The sequence below is a fragment of the Sapajus apella genome, unplaced genomic scaffold (assembly GCF_009761245.1).
Source record: "Sapajus apella isolate SASKATOON/1434 unplaced genomic scaffold, GSC_monkey_1.0 scaffold220, whole genome shotgun sequence".
NCBI lineage: Eukaryota > Metazoa > Chordata > Mammalia > Primates > Cebidae > Sapajus > Sapajus apella.
Genome location: NW_022437160.1, coordinates 253,460 through 267,823, shown reverse-complemented (window position 1 = coordinate 267,823; position 14,364 = coordinate 253,460). Strand labels below are relative to the sequence as shown.

General features: G+C 54.1%; 2 protein-coding genes and 1 long non-coding RNA gene across 7 annotated transcripts in view; 1 reads left to right on the top strand and 2 right to left on the bottom strand.

The window, feature by feature from the left end:
- BCAT2 (branched chain amino acid transaminase 2) overlaps positions 1-8,942 on the bottom strand; it is a 17,905-nt gene extending 8,963 nt beyond the window's left edge. The window contains exons 1-3 of one of the 3 annotated variants that reach the window (XM_032270954.1): positions 8,575-8,942; positions 4,209-4,283; positions 3,729-3,929 (exon numbers count right to left, since the gene is read on the bottom strand). In XM_032270954.1, the coding sequence (XP_032126845.1) occupies positions 3,729-3,929; positions 4,209-4,283; positions 8,575-8,598 (300 nt within the window). In that variant the 5' untranslated portion in view covers positions 8,599-8,942. Of the gene's footprint in view, positions 1-3,728; positions 3,930-4,208; positions 4,284-8,397; positions 8,555-8,574 lie in introns of those variants that run through there. The other 2 variants (XM_032270956.1, XM_032270957.1) reach the window with 2 other exon arrangements.
- On the top strand, positions 3,927-8,425 carry LOC116544521. Of its 2 annotated transcripts, XR_004265940.1 has the most exons (4): positions 4,216-4,307; positions 4,544-4,603; positions 5,237-5,367; positions 7,537-8,425. It is a non-coding gene; the product is annotated as an uncharacterized LOC116544521 (long non-coding RNA). The 2 variants fall into 2 exon arrangements; XR_004265939.1 differs by lacking the exon at positions 5,237-5,367 and having other exon boundaries at positions 3,927-4,307.
- Positions 8,943-11,374: 2,432 nt separating the features above from the next.
- HSD17B14 (hydroxysteroid 17-beta dehydrogenase 14) overlaps positions 11,375-14,364 on the bottom strand; it is a 25,542-nt gene continuing 22,552 nt past the window's right edge. The window contains exons 6-9 of one of the 2 annotated variants that reach the window (XM_032270960.1): positions 13,069-13,173; positions 12,025-12,092; positions 11,818-11,914; positions 11,375-11,703 (exon numbers count right to left, since the gene is read on the bottom strand). In XM_032270960.1, the coding sequence (XP_032126851.1) occupies positions 11,530-11,703; positions 11,818-11,914; positions 12,025-12,092; positions 13,069-13,173 (444 nt within the window). In that variant the 3' untranslated portion in view covers positions 11,375-11,529. The remainder of the gene's footprint in view (positions 11,704-11,817; positions 11,915-12,024; positions 12,093-13,068; positions 13,174-14,364) is intronic. The other variant, XM_032270961.1, reaches the window with a different exon arrangement.

The window sequence follows — 14,364 nt, the reverse complement described above, 5'->3', positions numbered from 1 at the left end:
TTTTTTTTTTTTTTTTTTTTTTTGAGATGGAGTCTCACTCTGTGGTCAGGCTGGAGTGCACTGGCACGCTGTCGGCTCACTGCAACCTCCGCCGCCCAGGTTCAAGCAACTCTCTTGCCTCAGCCTCCTGAGTAGCTGGAATTACAGACACCCACCACTATGCCCAGCTAGTTTTTGTATTTTTAGTAGAGATGGGATTTTGCCATGTTGGCCAGGCTGGTCTTGAACTCCTTAGCTCAAGCAATCCCCCTGCCTCTTCTTCCCAAATTGCTGGGATTACAGGTGTTAGTCACCTGTAATCCAACAGGTGACTAACACCTGTAATCCCAGTAATTGGGATTTGGGGCTGTAATCCAAGCCCCAAATCAATTTTTAAAAATCCAACCTGGACCAGGCACAGTGGCTCATGCCTGTAATCCCAGCACTTTGGGAGGCCGAGGCGGGCAGATCACGAGGTCAGGAGATCAAGACCATCCTGGCTAATACCGTGAAACCCCACCTCTAAAAAAAAAAAAAAAAAAGAAAAGAAAAGAAAAGAAAAAAAAAAATCCAACCTGATAGGAAAATCAGCCTAGCAAATGGACAGTTCACACAAAAGGAAATACAGGTGGGCCTTAAGCTCATGAGAAGATAGTTGGTTTCATTCATCATTAGGGAGAAAAATACAAATTAAAATTACTTTGAGAGCCCTTTAAAATCACATGGGAGACTGGAAAAGATCTAAAATTTTGACAAGGGCTGTCCAAGGTATGGAAACAGGCTCTGCTGGCCGGTGTAGAAACTGACACATCCTGCAGATGTGGATGTGGCAATACCTGTTAAGATTGAGAGCAAATATGCCCTTTGACCTACAGCTCCCGAAATGGAGCACAGAGATACACTTGCACTTAAAGGAAGTGACAGGTATACCAGATTCTTTACTGCAACATTGTTCATAATAGTATCAGGCTGGAAGCAAGTCCAACAAGAGGGGATTGCCTAATGAGGTGCACTGTGAGGATGAAACATCATGAGGCTGCAAGAAACATGGAAAAAGCTCTTTAAGGGTATAAAGAAGAATTTCCAGGCCTGGTAGGATGGCTCATACTTGTAATCCCAGGACTGGGAGGCTGAGGTGGGAGAATTGTTTGAAGCCAGGAGTTCAAGACCAGCCTGGGCAACAAAGGGAGATCCTGTCTCTGCCCAAGATTTAAAAATACACTGGGCAAGGTGATGTGTGTCTGTAGTCCCAGCCACTCGGGAGGTTGAGGCAGGAGGATCACTTGAGCCTAGGAGGCGGAGGTTGCAGTGAGCCAAGATCACGCCACTGCACTGGAGCCTGGGCAACAGAGTGAAACTGTCTCAGATAAATGAATAAATAAAAGTATTAAAAAAAAATAATAGGCCAGGCATGGTGGCTCATGCCTGTAATCCCAGCACTTTGGGAGGCCGAGGCAGGTGGATCACCTGAGGTCAGTAGTTCAAGAACAGCCTGGCCCAACATGGTGAAACCTCATCTCTACTAAACATACAAAAATTAGCCAGGTGTGGTGGTGTGCTCCTGCAATCCCAGCTACTCAGAGGCCGAGGCAGGAGAATCACTTGAACCTGGGAAGCGAAGGCTGCAGGGAGCCGAGATCGTGCCACTGCCCTCCAGCCCAGGCAACAAGAGTGACACTTCATCTCAAAAAATAATAAAAATATAAATAAAATAAGAAAATGATAAATAAAATGGTTGGAATCCCACATTTTATGCTGTGTGTTATTATGCATGTGTATTGGTACCACAATAATAAAAAACAGGGCTGGACATGGTGGTTCATGCCTGTAATCTCAGTACTTCGGGAGGCTGAGGTGGGCGGATCACTCGAGGTCAGGAGTTTGAGACCAGCCTGGCCAACATACTGAAACCCTGTCTCTACTGAAAATATAAAAATTAGCTGGGCGTGATGGCACACACCTGTAAGCCCAGCTACCCGGGAGACTGAGGCAGAGGTTGCAGTGAGACTGCACCACTACACTCCAGCCTGGGAGACAGAGTGAGACTGTCAATAAAGAAACAAACACAAACGTGGTTGGCCTGTAATGCACACGTGCCGGGATGCACACGTGAGGGTGTCATGGGGACGGGATTGTCCTGTGCCCTCAGCCGCCCCCGTCCACCCCCTGGACCCGTGGGATCACAGCAGTGTATTCTGTCTGCCAGGGCCACACGCTTCCTCTGCGCTCACTCAGCTGAAGAAAAAGTACCAGACGCCCGGCCAGAGGATGACTGCCGTTCTGGGCTGAAAGGAGAAGCGCCTGGTGGTCTCCAAGTAACCGCCTTCCTGGGGGCTCAGCAGGCGTAATCCTGCCTGTCCTGCTTATGTCCTGGCAGAGTGTCTGGCTGCAATTGAAGGTTTGTGCTCTGTACAGAATCGACTGGTACTGATTAGATGTCCAGAGTGGGAGGGGAGAGGGGAAAAACAAAACCCTAAGATTCTGGCAAGGAAGGAAGAAAGGAAAAAAGGGAGGGAAGGAGGGAAAGGAAAGAACAGAGTGGAATGCAAGTCTTGATGCCATAGAACCATGCCCTGGAAGACCAAAACCAGCCACACTGCTAACCAGTTACCGGAGCTGTGAGATGCTCATTTAAAGCTCGTCTCAACCAAAGTTTCTCACGAAGGCTTTGCTTTCAGCCGCACCTCTAAGTCCTAAAACCAAATGCCTCCTGGATTTGTCAAGTCTCTCAGGCTCGCCGGGTGCCACAAAGCCACTCCTCCTCCTGGGTCCTTGTTTGGGGACAGACCCAGGGTCTACCCAGTCACCTGGCTACAACTCTGGGCGCCATCCTCGGCCCTCTCATCCCTTCCCCCACCCACCCTGTCTGCCCGTTGTGCCCCTGAATCTCTTTGCCTCCTCCCCTCCTGTGCCATCCTCCCCACTCTGCCCCAGCTCAGACCTCCACACCTGCCCATCCGCTCCTAACTGGACCTGTGCCCCAGCCTGGCCTCTTGGCCTTCACTCCCATCCTCCACATGGCCTGAGAGACCTCTTACTATATCCAGACCTGGCCCCGCTCCTCCCTTCCTCAGAGCTCTCTATGGCTCCCAGTGCCCTTGGACAAGGCCCTAGCCCCTCGGCTCCTCCATGAACCTGATGACATTTTCAGCCTCCTCCATTATGCTCCAATGCTACAATTTCTCCCAAATGTGCCAGATTCTGTTCCTGTTTGGGGTTTGGACTGGCTGTCTCCTCTCCCACCACCCCTCCAGCTATCTCCTCTCCCGCCATCCCCCAGCTGTCCCCTCTCCCGCCATCCCCCAGCTGTCCCCTCTCCCGCCATCCCCCTGGTTGTCCCCTCTCCCACAATCCCTCCAGCTCTCCCCTCTCCTGCCATCCCCCCCAACTCTCCCCTCTACTGCCATGACCCTAAGCTCCTCTCTATGCCAGAAGATGCTGTGCCTTCTTTCAAGTGAGGCTGGGGATCTCTACTGGCCTCTGCAGGGCCTCCATCAGAGCACAAATCACACCAAGTTACAACCACAGCATGGGGTTTTCCAAATGAAGGAAGTGGGTCTGCCCATCTCGGAAACCCAGCATCACTGAGCACAGCCCTGGAGCATGGAAGGCCTCAGAAAACGGACGATGACCGCACAGAAAGGAGAAACATGCAACAAACAAACCAAGGGAGGTGCCCGTGGCAAGAGACACAGCAAACAGGAGGAGACGCGGACAGGGACGGGGAGAGAGGCCGGCCGCCAAGCCACCTGCAAGGAGTAGTGGAGGCTGGAGGAGGCTGGGTGCAGCGTGAGGTTCTGGAAGGGCTGGATTCGGGGCTGGCCCCAGCCCTTGTCATTCCATTCCACCAACAGCATGTGGTCAGTGAATGTCTTCCCAAACACCAGGGGTTCGCCGGGGCCAGGCTTCTTATGAGGCTTCTGTGTCATTTCCAGCTGCAGGTCTGCAGCCTGAGAAAAGATGGGGGTGTCCTAGAATCTAGCCACAACCTCCAAGCTGAAAAACTACAACTCCCATGAAGCTCTGGGCCTCAGACCCATAGAAAAGGACCTGTCACCCTGGAGGATTCTGGGACATACTGTTTCATCTCTTTCCCACAGCCCAGTGACAGCCTATTAGGCTTCTGCCACCCACTGCCATCTCTGGGTTGTGGACCTTTTGGAGATGCCCAAAACCAGCTGCCAGTCCCCTCCTCCCTCAGAGCCCAGCATAGAGTTCCCTCCTTTCACCTTGAAATTGGAGGAGGCATATCTTCTGGGACCACACAGGAGCCAAGGGGAAGAGAGAAGTTTCCGGGCCCAGATCTGGGTGGAGAAAGAAGAGGGGGGGTGAGTGGGGTACAGCAGGGGCCCTCGCAGCCCACTCACCACCTCCTGTATTTGGAGGTCCCACTGGGCTGCCTGCTCTGCCCCAGTCCCAGTCCACCCTAGACAGGGGCATGTGGTCCTGAAGGAGGCCAAGTTCCCTCCCTGCCCCAAGAAGGGCTCCCTAGAGAGAGCAGAGTCTGCCCCAGCCCCCTCCTCCATGCTGGGGCAAAGTCAAACGCAAGCACCTCCCACCCCAGAGACCTTTGGTCCAGCCTGGAGAGCAGCTCAGACAAGATGGCGATGATGAAGGCACACAGGTAAGTGAGGGCCTCCAGGGACCCAAGGGCTGACAGGCCTTAGAAGACCAAGGGACTGACAGGTGCTCTCCCCCAGGGCTCAGAGGTGCAGACCCAGGCCCTCCTCCCTCAGATCTAAGAGTCCAGCCTCTAGCCACCTCCTTCCTCAGATCCAGGAGTCCAGGCCCCAGCCCCTCCTCCCTCAGACCCAGGGGTCCAGACCCCCAGCCCCTACTCCGTCAGACCCAGGAATCAAGACCCCTAGCCCCATCCTCCCTCAGACCCAAGAGTCCAGCCCCCAGACCCTCCTCCCTCAGACCCAGGTGTCCAGGCCCCCAGGCCCTCCTCCATCAGACCCAGGTATCCAGACCCTCAGGCCCTCCTCCATCAGACCCAGTAGTCCAGATGCTTATTCTCTGAACGTATTTGATCAACTGGGCTCTGATTACCTGAAGTGCAAAGCTTACACCTTGGATACCACTTTGACAGTGACTTCAATTCCCTTCAGCCCCTGGGGCCTGGGGAGCCACCGCAGTCATCACTGCACAAGGCTCGGGCGGGCCCTCCCTGAGGGTAGCAGGGAGAGCAGGTCTGGCTGTCGAGGAGGCTGGCCCCTCTCCAGTGAACTTGACCTCACAATACCTCTTTCCCCAGCCATGTGGCAAGCCAGCTGGGGCATGAGGTTGTGGGAGACAGAGGGGCCTGTCCCGTCCTGCCCTGTGAGCTGGGTAAGCTGGCACTGATTCTGGAGAATGGACGTGAATGGCCATGTCACTAGTCACTAGGTGAGTCGCTGGGAGATGGGGCTGCTGCGTGGTCTCGATGGTGTGGGGCTCCAGGGATTCTGGGGTGATCAGAGTGTGGGGCCCCTGATGGCCTCTGGGTGGCAACATCTAGCCTGCTCAGCCCGGCAGCCAGGCTTCTGCCCAGAGGGACAGGACACCCACGGTTATGAGACAGACAGACACAGTACAGGGACAGCAACCCCCAGAGCCAGAGCCAAGATGAAAAAAGAGAGTAAGAAAGGGAAGAGGAAGGATGAGAAAAAGAGACACAGAAAAGGGGGCACAAACAGAAAAAACAAAAACAAAACAGAAATTGATGCCAAGAAATGCCAAAATAGTTCTAATCATAGAGAAAGGTCATGCTGTAATCCCAGCTCTGTGGAAGGCCAAGGCAGGAGGATAGCTTGAGGCCAGGTGCTCAAGACCAGCTGGGCAACAGAGAGGCCTCATCTCCATAGAAAATACAAGTTAGCTGGGTGTGGTGGCATGCACCTGTAGTCCCAGCAACTTGGGAGTGTGAGGCAGAAGAATTGCTTGAACCTGGGAGGTGAAGGTTGCAGTGAGCCGAGATTGCACCACTGCACTCCAGCCTGGGCAACAGAGCGAGACTGTCAAAAAAGAAAAGAAAAGAGAAGAAAAGAAAAGAGGCTGGGCTCAGTAGCTCATGCCTGTTATCCCAGCACTTTGGGAGACAGAGGTGGGAGGATTGCTTGAGGCCAGGAGCTCCAAGATCAGCCTGGGCAAGACAGCAAGCAAGACCCTGTCTCTACAAACAATTTAAAAATTAGCCAGCTTTGGTGGCACACACCTGTAATCCCAGTTACTCAGGAGGCTGAGGTGGAAGGATCACTTAAGCCCAGTAGGTCAAGGCTGTGGTAAGCTGTGATCACACTGCTATACTCCAACACCAGTGACAGAGCATCTCAAAAAAAATAAATAAATAAAATAAATAAAAAATCAGGCTTGGTGGCTCACGCCAGTAATCCCAGCATTTTGACAGGCTGAGACAGGTGGATCGCTTGAGCCCAGGAGTTTGAGACCAGCCTGGGCAACATGGCAAAACCCCGTCTCTACTAAAAACACAAAAATTAGCCAGGCATGGTTGCACGTGCCTGTAATCCCAGCTACTTAGGAGGCTGAGGCAAGAGAATTGCTTGAACCCATGAGGCGGAGGTTACAGTGAGCCGAGATCGCGCTACTGCACTCCAGCCTGAGCGACAGAGCAAACCTTAGTCAAAAAGAAAAGAAGCTGGGAGCGGTGGCTCACACCTGTAATCCTAGCACATTGGGAGGCCGAGGCGGGTGGATCACGAGGTCAGGAGATCTAGACCAGCCTGGCCAGCACGGTGAAACCCCATCTCTACCAAAAAATTAGCTGGGCATGCTGGTACGTGCCTGTAATCCCAGCTACTCAGGAGGCTGAGTCAGGAGAATCACTTGAACCCAGAAAGTGGAGGTTGCAGTGAGCTGAGATCGCACCACTGCACTCCAGCCTGGGTGACAGAGCAAGACTCTGTCTCAAAAAGAAACAGAAATAAAGGTTTGGGGGTGCACAGGGCAGGTATCTATAATGTGACAGAACCTCCACTATGTCCCATACAGCCCAGGAGTATCGCCATCAAAGACCAGAAGTGTCCCTGTTGAAGCCCAGCAATGCCCTCCATACTCCAGGACTGTCCCCATATCACAGTGCAGGACAGACCCCATCATAGCGCAGTCTGCCCCTGTCACGGCCCACAAACGACCCCATCACATCTAGAACTGCCCCCTTTATAGCCCAGGCCTCTCCGGTCACAGACCAGGGCTATTCTATGACAGCCCAAGACGCTCCCCATCACAAGCCCAGGTTGTGCCCGTAACTTATGAGAACTGGTCCACAGCAGAGCCAAGTACTGTCCCCAGACAGCTCAGGAATACCCCCCTCCACAGCCCAGCACTTTTCCCCACTGTAACCAGCATTGCCTCTGTCAAAAACCAGGGCTTATTTCCTATTCATCAGGTCTGAAATTAAAACAAAACAAAACCCAGTGTTGTCCTTTTCAATCCCCAGGACTATCCCTATGTCTCTGTCTAGGCCAGTCCCTTAGAAACTGTCCCTACCATGGTCCAGCACTGTCCTCCCCACACGCCATCATAGCTGAGGACTCAGCCCAACTATCTCCATTACAGAATACCTCTGTCTTCAACAGAGCCCAGGAGTGTCCCATCATGAGTTCAGGACTCTTCTATGACACCTGAATTGTGCCATAATGAGACTGGCCACCTCAGTCCCAAGTGTACCTGTCAAAGCCCAGGACTGTCCCACCATAGCCCAGGAGTGTCACCACCAAAGGCCAGATTGCCCACATATCCCAGATATCCCAGGACTATCCCCATCAGTGACTAGGAGCTGAAGAAAGTGAAACTTTGCCCTGACATTCATCAGCTGGGATAATAGACTCAAGTAAAGTTAGGTGCAAAGTTAACAAAGAGACCGTTCTCCCGAGTTACAGCGCAGCTGTGAAGGCTCCTAACCACCACCGCTTTCTTTAGCTGTTTCCTTCCTCACTGAGAAACATTGTTCTCTGAAATCACAGACTCTGGGAAACGCTGCTGCTGTTTGACATCGCCCAGTCAGCAGGGATCATCTCAGCTGGCCTGCAGCATTTATATGTCATTTTAACCATGAGACGCTGCCTCGATTTCCAATCCAGGTGCAGAGCTTCAAACAGGAGTTTGGGACAACAATCCCCATCTCAATTTTATTTACCTTTCTTTAGAAGAAAATAGGACCTTGGATCCAATTCCCAGAGCTGAGACATGAGGTGGAACTCTGCCCTCACCGGCCCCTGGCCCTGGAGGTCTGGGCCCCTTTATTCCAGCGCCCCCACAGGCTGATGCCCCACCGCACCCCAGGGCTCCACTCTCCAAATCACAACTTCCCCACCCCGACGCCTCCCTCCTCACAGGATCCCCCTCCATGTTTCCCATTTTTTACCTCCCCAACAATTACTTGCCCCACCTCATCCGCGTCTACCCGCTCCCCCTCACCCCATTAAAGCCTCGTGCTCCTTTCCAAGGGTCGCCATCCTCCTCCGCGCCCCGCAGCGGAACCCCAGCGCGGGAGGGGCGGCGCCGAGTCAGACCCGCTGCAGGCCAGTGGTGCTACCGGAAGTGCGCCTCTCCAGGAGGTTCCCCAGCGCCCCCGGTGCCGGGCTGTGAACCCACCTGCCCCAGAGCGGCTGCGGCCATGATCCGTGCGGCGCGTAACTGCGCCCGCCCGGGGCGCGGCCCTGAAGAGAGACGTTCCGGCCCCGCCCCGCTCACGCCTCCTCCTAGGGGTAGGCGACACGCCCAGCACCCCAGGCCCGCCAGGCAGCCCCAGCTCCAGGGCGCCGGCGGGGAGCAGGACCCGCTTGCCAGACGCCCCACATTATTGCAGGGCGCAGGCGCTGGGGGGTGTTCAGGACTTGAAATACGGTCCTGGCCAGGCGAGGTGATTCACGTCTGTAATCTCAGCACTTTGGGAGGCCGAGGCGGGAAGATCACCTCAGGCCAGGAGTTCGAGACCAGCCTGGTCCAAAATGGTGAAACCCCATCTCTACTAAAAACACAAAAATTAGCCGGGCGTGCTGGGGGGTGCCTGTAGTCCCAGCTACTAGGGAGGCTGAGGCAGGAGAATCGCTTGAACCCGGGTGGCGGAGGTTGCAGTGAGCCGAGATGGCGGCACTGCACTCCAGCCTGGGTGACAGAGCAAGACTCTGTCAAGAAAGAAAGAGAGAGAGAAAGAAAGAAGAGAAGAGAAGAGAGTAAGGAAAGAAAGGAAGGAAGGAAGAAAAGAAAAGAAATACGGTTCCCACTCAGGCTGTGTTCCAGCCGCACTGAAGCCAGGTACTAACCGGCATGTAACGGTTTGCAAAAATGCATTTTCATGTCTCGGAGCGTTGGCAAGCATAAGTAGCCAGAGGTAAAGGAAGGGAAAGACAAAGAACAGGACGTTCTGTTTATCACAATACTTTTGTGAAAGGGAAAAGCACACCTTAAATATGAGTGGGCGCGAACACCATGTGAATGCACAGTAATGGGAGCGGTGCTTTGGAGAAGGGCCTCTGAAGAAGGCCGCAGGTAGGGATACAGGGGAGCCTGACTTTACAGCCTGGATACTGCCCTGTTCAAATGTAATTTTTTCGTATCAACAAAAAAGATATACGTGTACTCTTTGAAAGATTTATTTATTTATCTATTTAATTTACTTATTTGAGACGGAGTTTTGCTTTTGTTGACCAGGCTGGAGTACAATGCCAAGATCTCGGCTCACCGCAACCTCCGCCTTCTGGGTTCAAGCGATTCTTCTGCACCAGCCTCCCCAGTAGCTGGAATTACAGGCATGCGCCACCATGCCCGGCTAATTTTGTATTTTTAGTGGAGACAAGGGTTTCCCTATGTTGGTCAGGCTGGTCTCAAACTCCCTACCTCAGGTGATCTGCCCACCTTGGCCTCCCAAAGTGCTGGGATTACAGGTGTGAGCCACCGCGCCCCGCCTGAAACTCCTTAAGAGGTAAAAACACACACAATTCACCAGGGCTTCTTCCAGTCCCTTATCATCTGAGAAGCCTGAAAATTATCAATCCTGCCCTCATCAGTGAGCCTCAAAGAACAATCCCCAGCGCAGGGTTTTCCTGGTTATCCCTCCACGAGTATCTCCCCAGCACCAGGACCGCAGAGGCACAGTTCGACAATCACAGTCCTTCAGGATGCCTCGGACCTCTTGCAATTCAAACCTGCGGCACCGCCCCTCTGTCACTGTGCCCCCAAAATCTGCGGGTTACTGTGGCACCAAAATCATGTCCCTCGGCCGGACGCGGGGGCTCATGCCTGTAATCCCAGCACTTTGAGAGGTCGTGGCTGGTGGATCACTTCAGATCAGGAGTTCGAGACCAGCCTGGCCAACATGGTGAAACGCCATCTCTACCAAAAACACAAAAATTACCCGGGCGTGCTGGCGGGCGCCTGTAATCCCAGCTACTCGGGAGACTGAGGCAAAAGAATCGCTTGAACCCGGGAGGCGGAGGTGGCGGAGGGCCGAGATCACAGCACTGCGCTCCAGCCAGGGTGACGGAGCGAGACTCTAGCTCAAATTAAAAAAAAAAAAAAAAAAAAAAAATTGGGTCCCTCGGCCATTGTTCTCGGCAATCGTACCCTGGGACACTCAGTCTCCAAATTCCACCCCCACAATGTCCCCAGGCCCTGTCCCCGGGCCGCTGTCTCGCCAACCCTAACAGTCACAGGCCGGAGCAGCCAAACCGCGGGATCCTTCCCCCGCAGGGCGTCGCCCTGTTTTTCTGCGCTCTGCCGGGGCCCTCCCGCCCGACCCGCCAGCCCAGGGCTGCAGGGGCGGCGCCCACAGGCAGCTCCGGTCCCCGCCAATCAGCGGTTGCGGCACACGCCCTCCGCCGCAGCCAATCCGCAGCAGCCCTGCAGCTCCACCCCTCACCTGCGGGACGCCAGCGCGCTCGGGCCTGCGCCACTCCGGGATCCAGCCGGGGAGTCTGCGCCCCCTAGTGCCCTGCAGACCCCAAACCCAGGAGTTTCAGCCCCTTCTCCCTCTGATCCAGATGTCTGAACCCCCCCACATTCTCTTCCCTCTGGATGTTTCGTGCTAGCCACCTTCCTATTCCACAGGCACTGAGCGCAAAACTCCTTTTCCCCGAGGGCCAGGAATAAGGAGGAGGACCTTTTGCGTCTTCTCCTCCATTATCTCCTAATTAGCGCTTAATTTACTCTCCCCTGCGGGCTTTTAATTGGCGCGCCCGTGAAGCCAAACCGCTCTACCTTTCCCAGGAGCTCCTGGCGACAGCGACAGGGCGAGCAACATCAGGCACCTGCCTGCTGCAAGGCCTGGGTTTGGGGGTGCGGGGAGCTGCAGTCCTTCAGAGTCGAGACCACGTGTGGGCCTGGGGTGCAGGGCCAAGTGGGCAGAAGGACTCGTCTAGAAGGTGGGAAATAAATATAAACGATGTCCTTCTCCTTCTGGCTGCAAATCGCTTTTATGGGAACCTGCAGGGTGACCTGGCACCTTCCTAAACAGGCTCCGAGTCTAATACTTGTGGGCTACATCTGATACAGGTTGGGTTTGGGGTAGGAGAGTCCCAGGAAGGCGGCCCCAAGGAGAAATGTGGGAAATCAGGAAGGGATATCAGGGACGTCCACGGGTGTGCTCCTCCTGGCCTTGCGCCCGTACCCCAGCTCTGCACCCCCTGTCACGAAGAGCTCAATGCCAGTGCAGAAGTTGGCTTCAGAGGCCAGGAACACTGCCGCGGCCCCCACCTCAGCAGGCTGGCCCATGCGGCCCAGTGGCTGGAGAGAAAAGAGGGAGGAAAGAGGTCAAGGGTCAAGAGGAGCCCCACTTGATCGCCATGCTCCCCACCCCCAAGCCATCTTCTACCCCCTGGATCTGAACCCCACTCCTACCTGGGCCAGCGTGCCCTCTAGGATTGTGGCCCTAGGGTCTGGTGTTGAGGCTGCCAGCTCCTCCCACAGTGGGGTCCAGATGTTTCCTGGGGAGATGCTGGGGGAAGGGAGAGAGAGGATCAAAGAAATCTGTCTCCAATCACTTGGGATCCCTCCCAGTCACCCCAGTTCCCCCAGGAGGCTCTCAGCCTGCTCAGAGCAGCTCACCAGTTGACTCGGACACCATAAGGACTTTCATCCAAGGCCAAGGCTTTGGTCATGGCCGTTACTGCCCCCTGCAGAAAACAGAGCGGAGAAGAAGTTGAGTTCCCAGGAGATGGGGACCCTGCCATCCATTGTCTCCTGCCAGCCAGGGGGGGCATCAGAATGGGGAAGTCATGCTTTCCTTGAAGGCTGCCTTCAGAGGCACCAGACTCAGTTTCTTGGGAGAAACTTGGCATAGAAATCTGTCATAGGAAGGTCGAGTGCGGTGGCTCACACCTGTAATCCCAGCCCTTTGGGAGGCTGAGGTGGGTGGATCACTTGAGGTCAGGGGTTCGAGACCTGCCTGGCCAATATGGTGAAACCCTGTCTCTACTAAAGATACAAAAATTAGCCAGACATGGTGGTACATACCTGTAATCCCAGCTACTGGGAAGGCTGAGGCAGGAGAATCACTTGAACCCTTGAGGCAGAGGTTGCAGTAAGCTCAGATCATGCCACTACAGCCTGGGTGACAGAGTGAGACCTTGTCTCAGAAAAAAAAAAGAAAGAAAGAAAAGGGCTGGGCATGGTGGTTCATGCCTGTAATCCCAGCACTTTGGGAGGCCTCAGTGGGGAGATCACCTGAGGTCAAGGGTTCAAGACCAGCCTGACCAACACGGTGAAACCTCATCCCTGCTAAAAATACACAATTAGCTGGGCATGGTGGCGCATGCCTGTAATCCCAGTTACTCAAGAGGCTGAGGCAGGAGAATCTCTTGAAGCCAGTGGGCAGAGGTTGCAGTGAGCTGAGATTGCGCCATTGCACTTCAACCTGGACCACAAGAGCAAAACTCCGTCTCAAAAAAGAAAAAAAGAGAGAGAGAGAAAACGAAAAAGAAAAGACAAAAATCTGCCACAGGCAGTTATGGCTGGGTGCTGACTCTGGGAGTTGACTGTGAGACTCTCTCCAGGGATCTTGCTAGGTCCCACTCCATAGGTGTCTGGACTCAAAGCCAAGGCCCATGGGAAGAAGGTAGGGAGGGAAAGAAGGGGTAGGGGCTGTTGTACCTTACTGGCCACATAGGCAACAGCCTGGGCCTGGCCGATCGCCCCCACCAGGCTGGAGATGTTGATGATGTTCCCCTGGCTCTTCCGCAGGTGGGGGAGGGCAAGCTAGGGAGACAAGAGGCCAAGTAAACTGCAGAAGCCCTGAAACACAGCCCCAGGCATTCTGAAGTCTGGGATGACGGCCATCTCCCTGGCATGTTCCTAGTTTATCTCAGTGACTGCTAGAGACAGCATCTAACTTAAACCCCTCTCTGGTTTGCCCTGCGGTCGCTGGGCCTCAGCACTCAAGGAGTCTCTCCTTGTTGGGAAGGGATTTCTCTGTTCTCCTGGGTGTCTGATTCTGTCTCTGTCTTTGTCTCTGTTCCCCTCTCCCTGGGTCTTTGTATGTTACTCAAATTCCTGTCTTTATCAAGACAGGAAAATGGATGAGACATCCAGAAGCCTGCATATTTTTCAAAAATGGGAGGAAGGTCTTTTCCAATGAAGTCTCTGTGGCCCAGTCTGGAGTATAGTGGCAATGTTGGTAGCTCACTGCAGCCTCAAACTCCTGGGCTCAAGCAATCCTCCCTGCCTGGCCTCCTGAAGTGTTGGGATTACAGGCGTGAGCCATCACACCCAGCCAGGAAGTTCTTTTATCTATTGGGGGGAAGATGGTTTCTATGAGGCCTTAATGAAAGGCACTCTGGGCCAGTCACAGCATCTCATGTCAGTAATCCCAGCAGTTCGGGAGGCCGAGGCGGGTGGATCACCTGAGGTCAGGAGTTTTAGACCAGTCAGGCCAACATGATGAAATCCCATCTTGCCGGGCGCGGTGGCCCAAGCCTGTAATCCCAGCACTTTGGGAGGCCGAGGCGGGTGGATCACGAGGTCAAGAGATCGAGACCATCCTGGTCAACATGGTGAAACCCCGTCTCTACTAAAAATACAAAAAAAAATTAGCTGGGCATGGTGGTGCGTGCCTGTAATCCCAGCTACTCAGGAGGCTGAGGCAGGAGAATTGCCTGAACCCAGGAGGCGGAGGTTGCGGTGAGCCGAGATCGCGCCATTGCACTCCAGCCTGGGTAACAAGAGCGAAACTCCATCTCGGGAAAAAAAAAAAAAAAAAAAAAATAGAAATCCCATCTCTATTAAAAATACAAAATTAGCCAGGCACGGTGGTGCTTGCCTGTAATCTCAGCAACTTGAGAGGCTGAGCGGGAGAATCTCTCGAACCCAGGAGGCGGAGGTTGTAGTGAGCTGAGATGGCGCCACTGCACTCCAGCCTGGGCAACAGAGCAAGACTCCATCTCAAAAAAG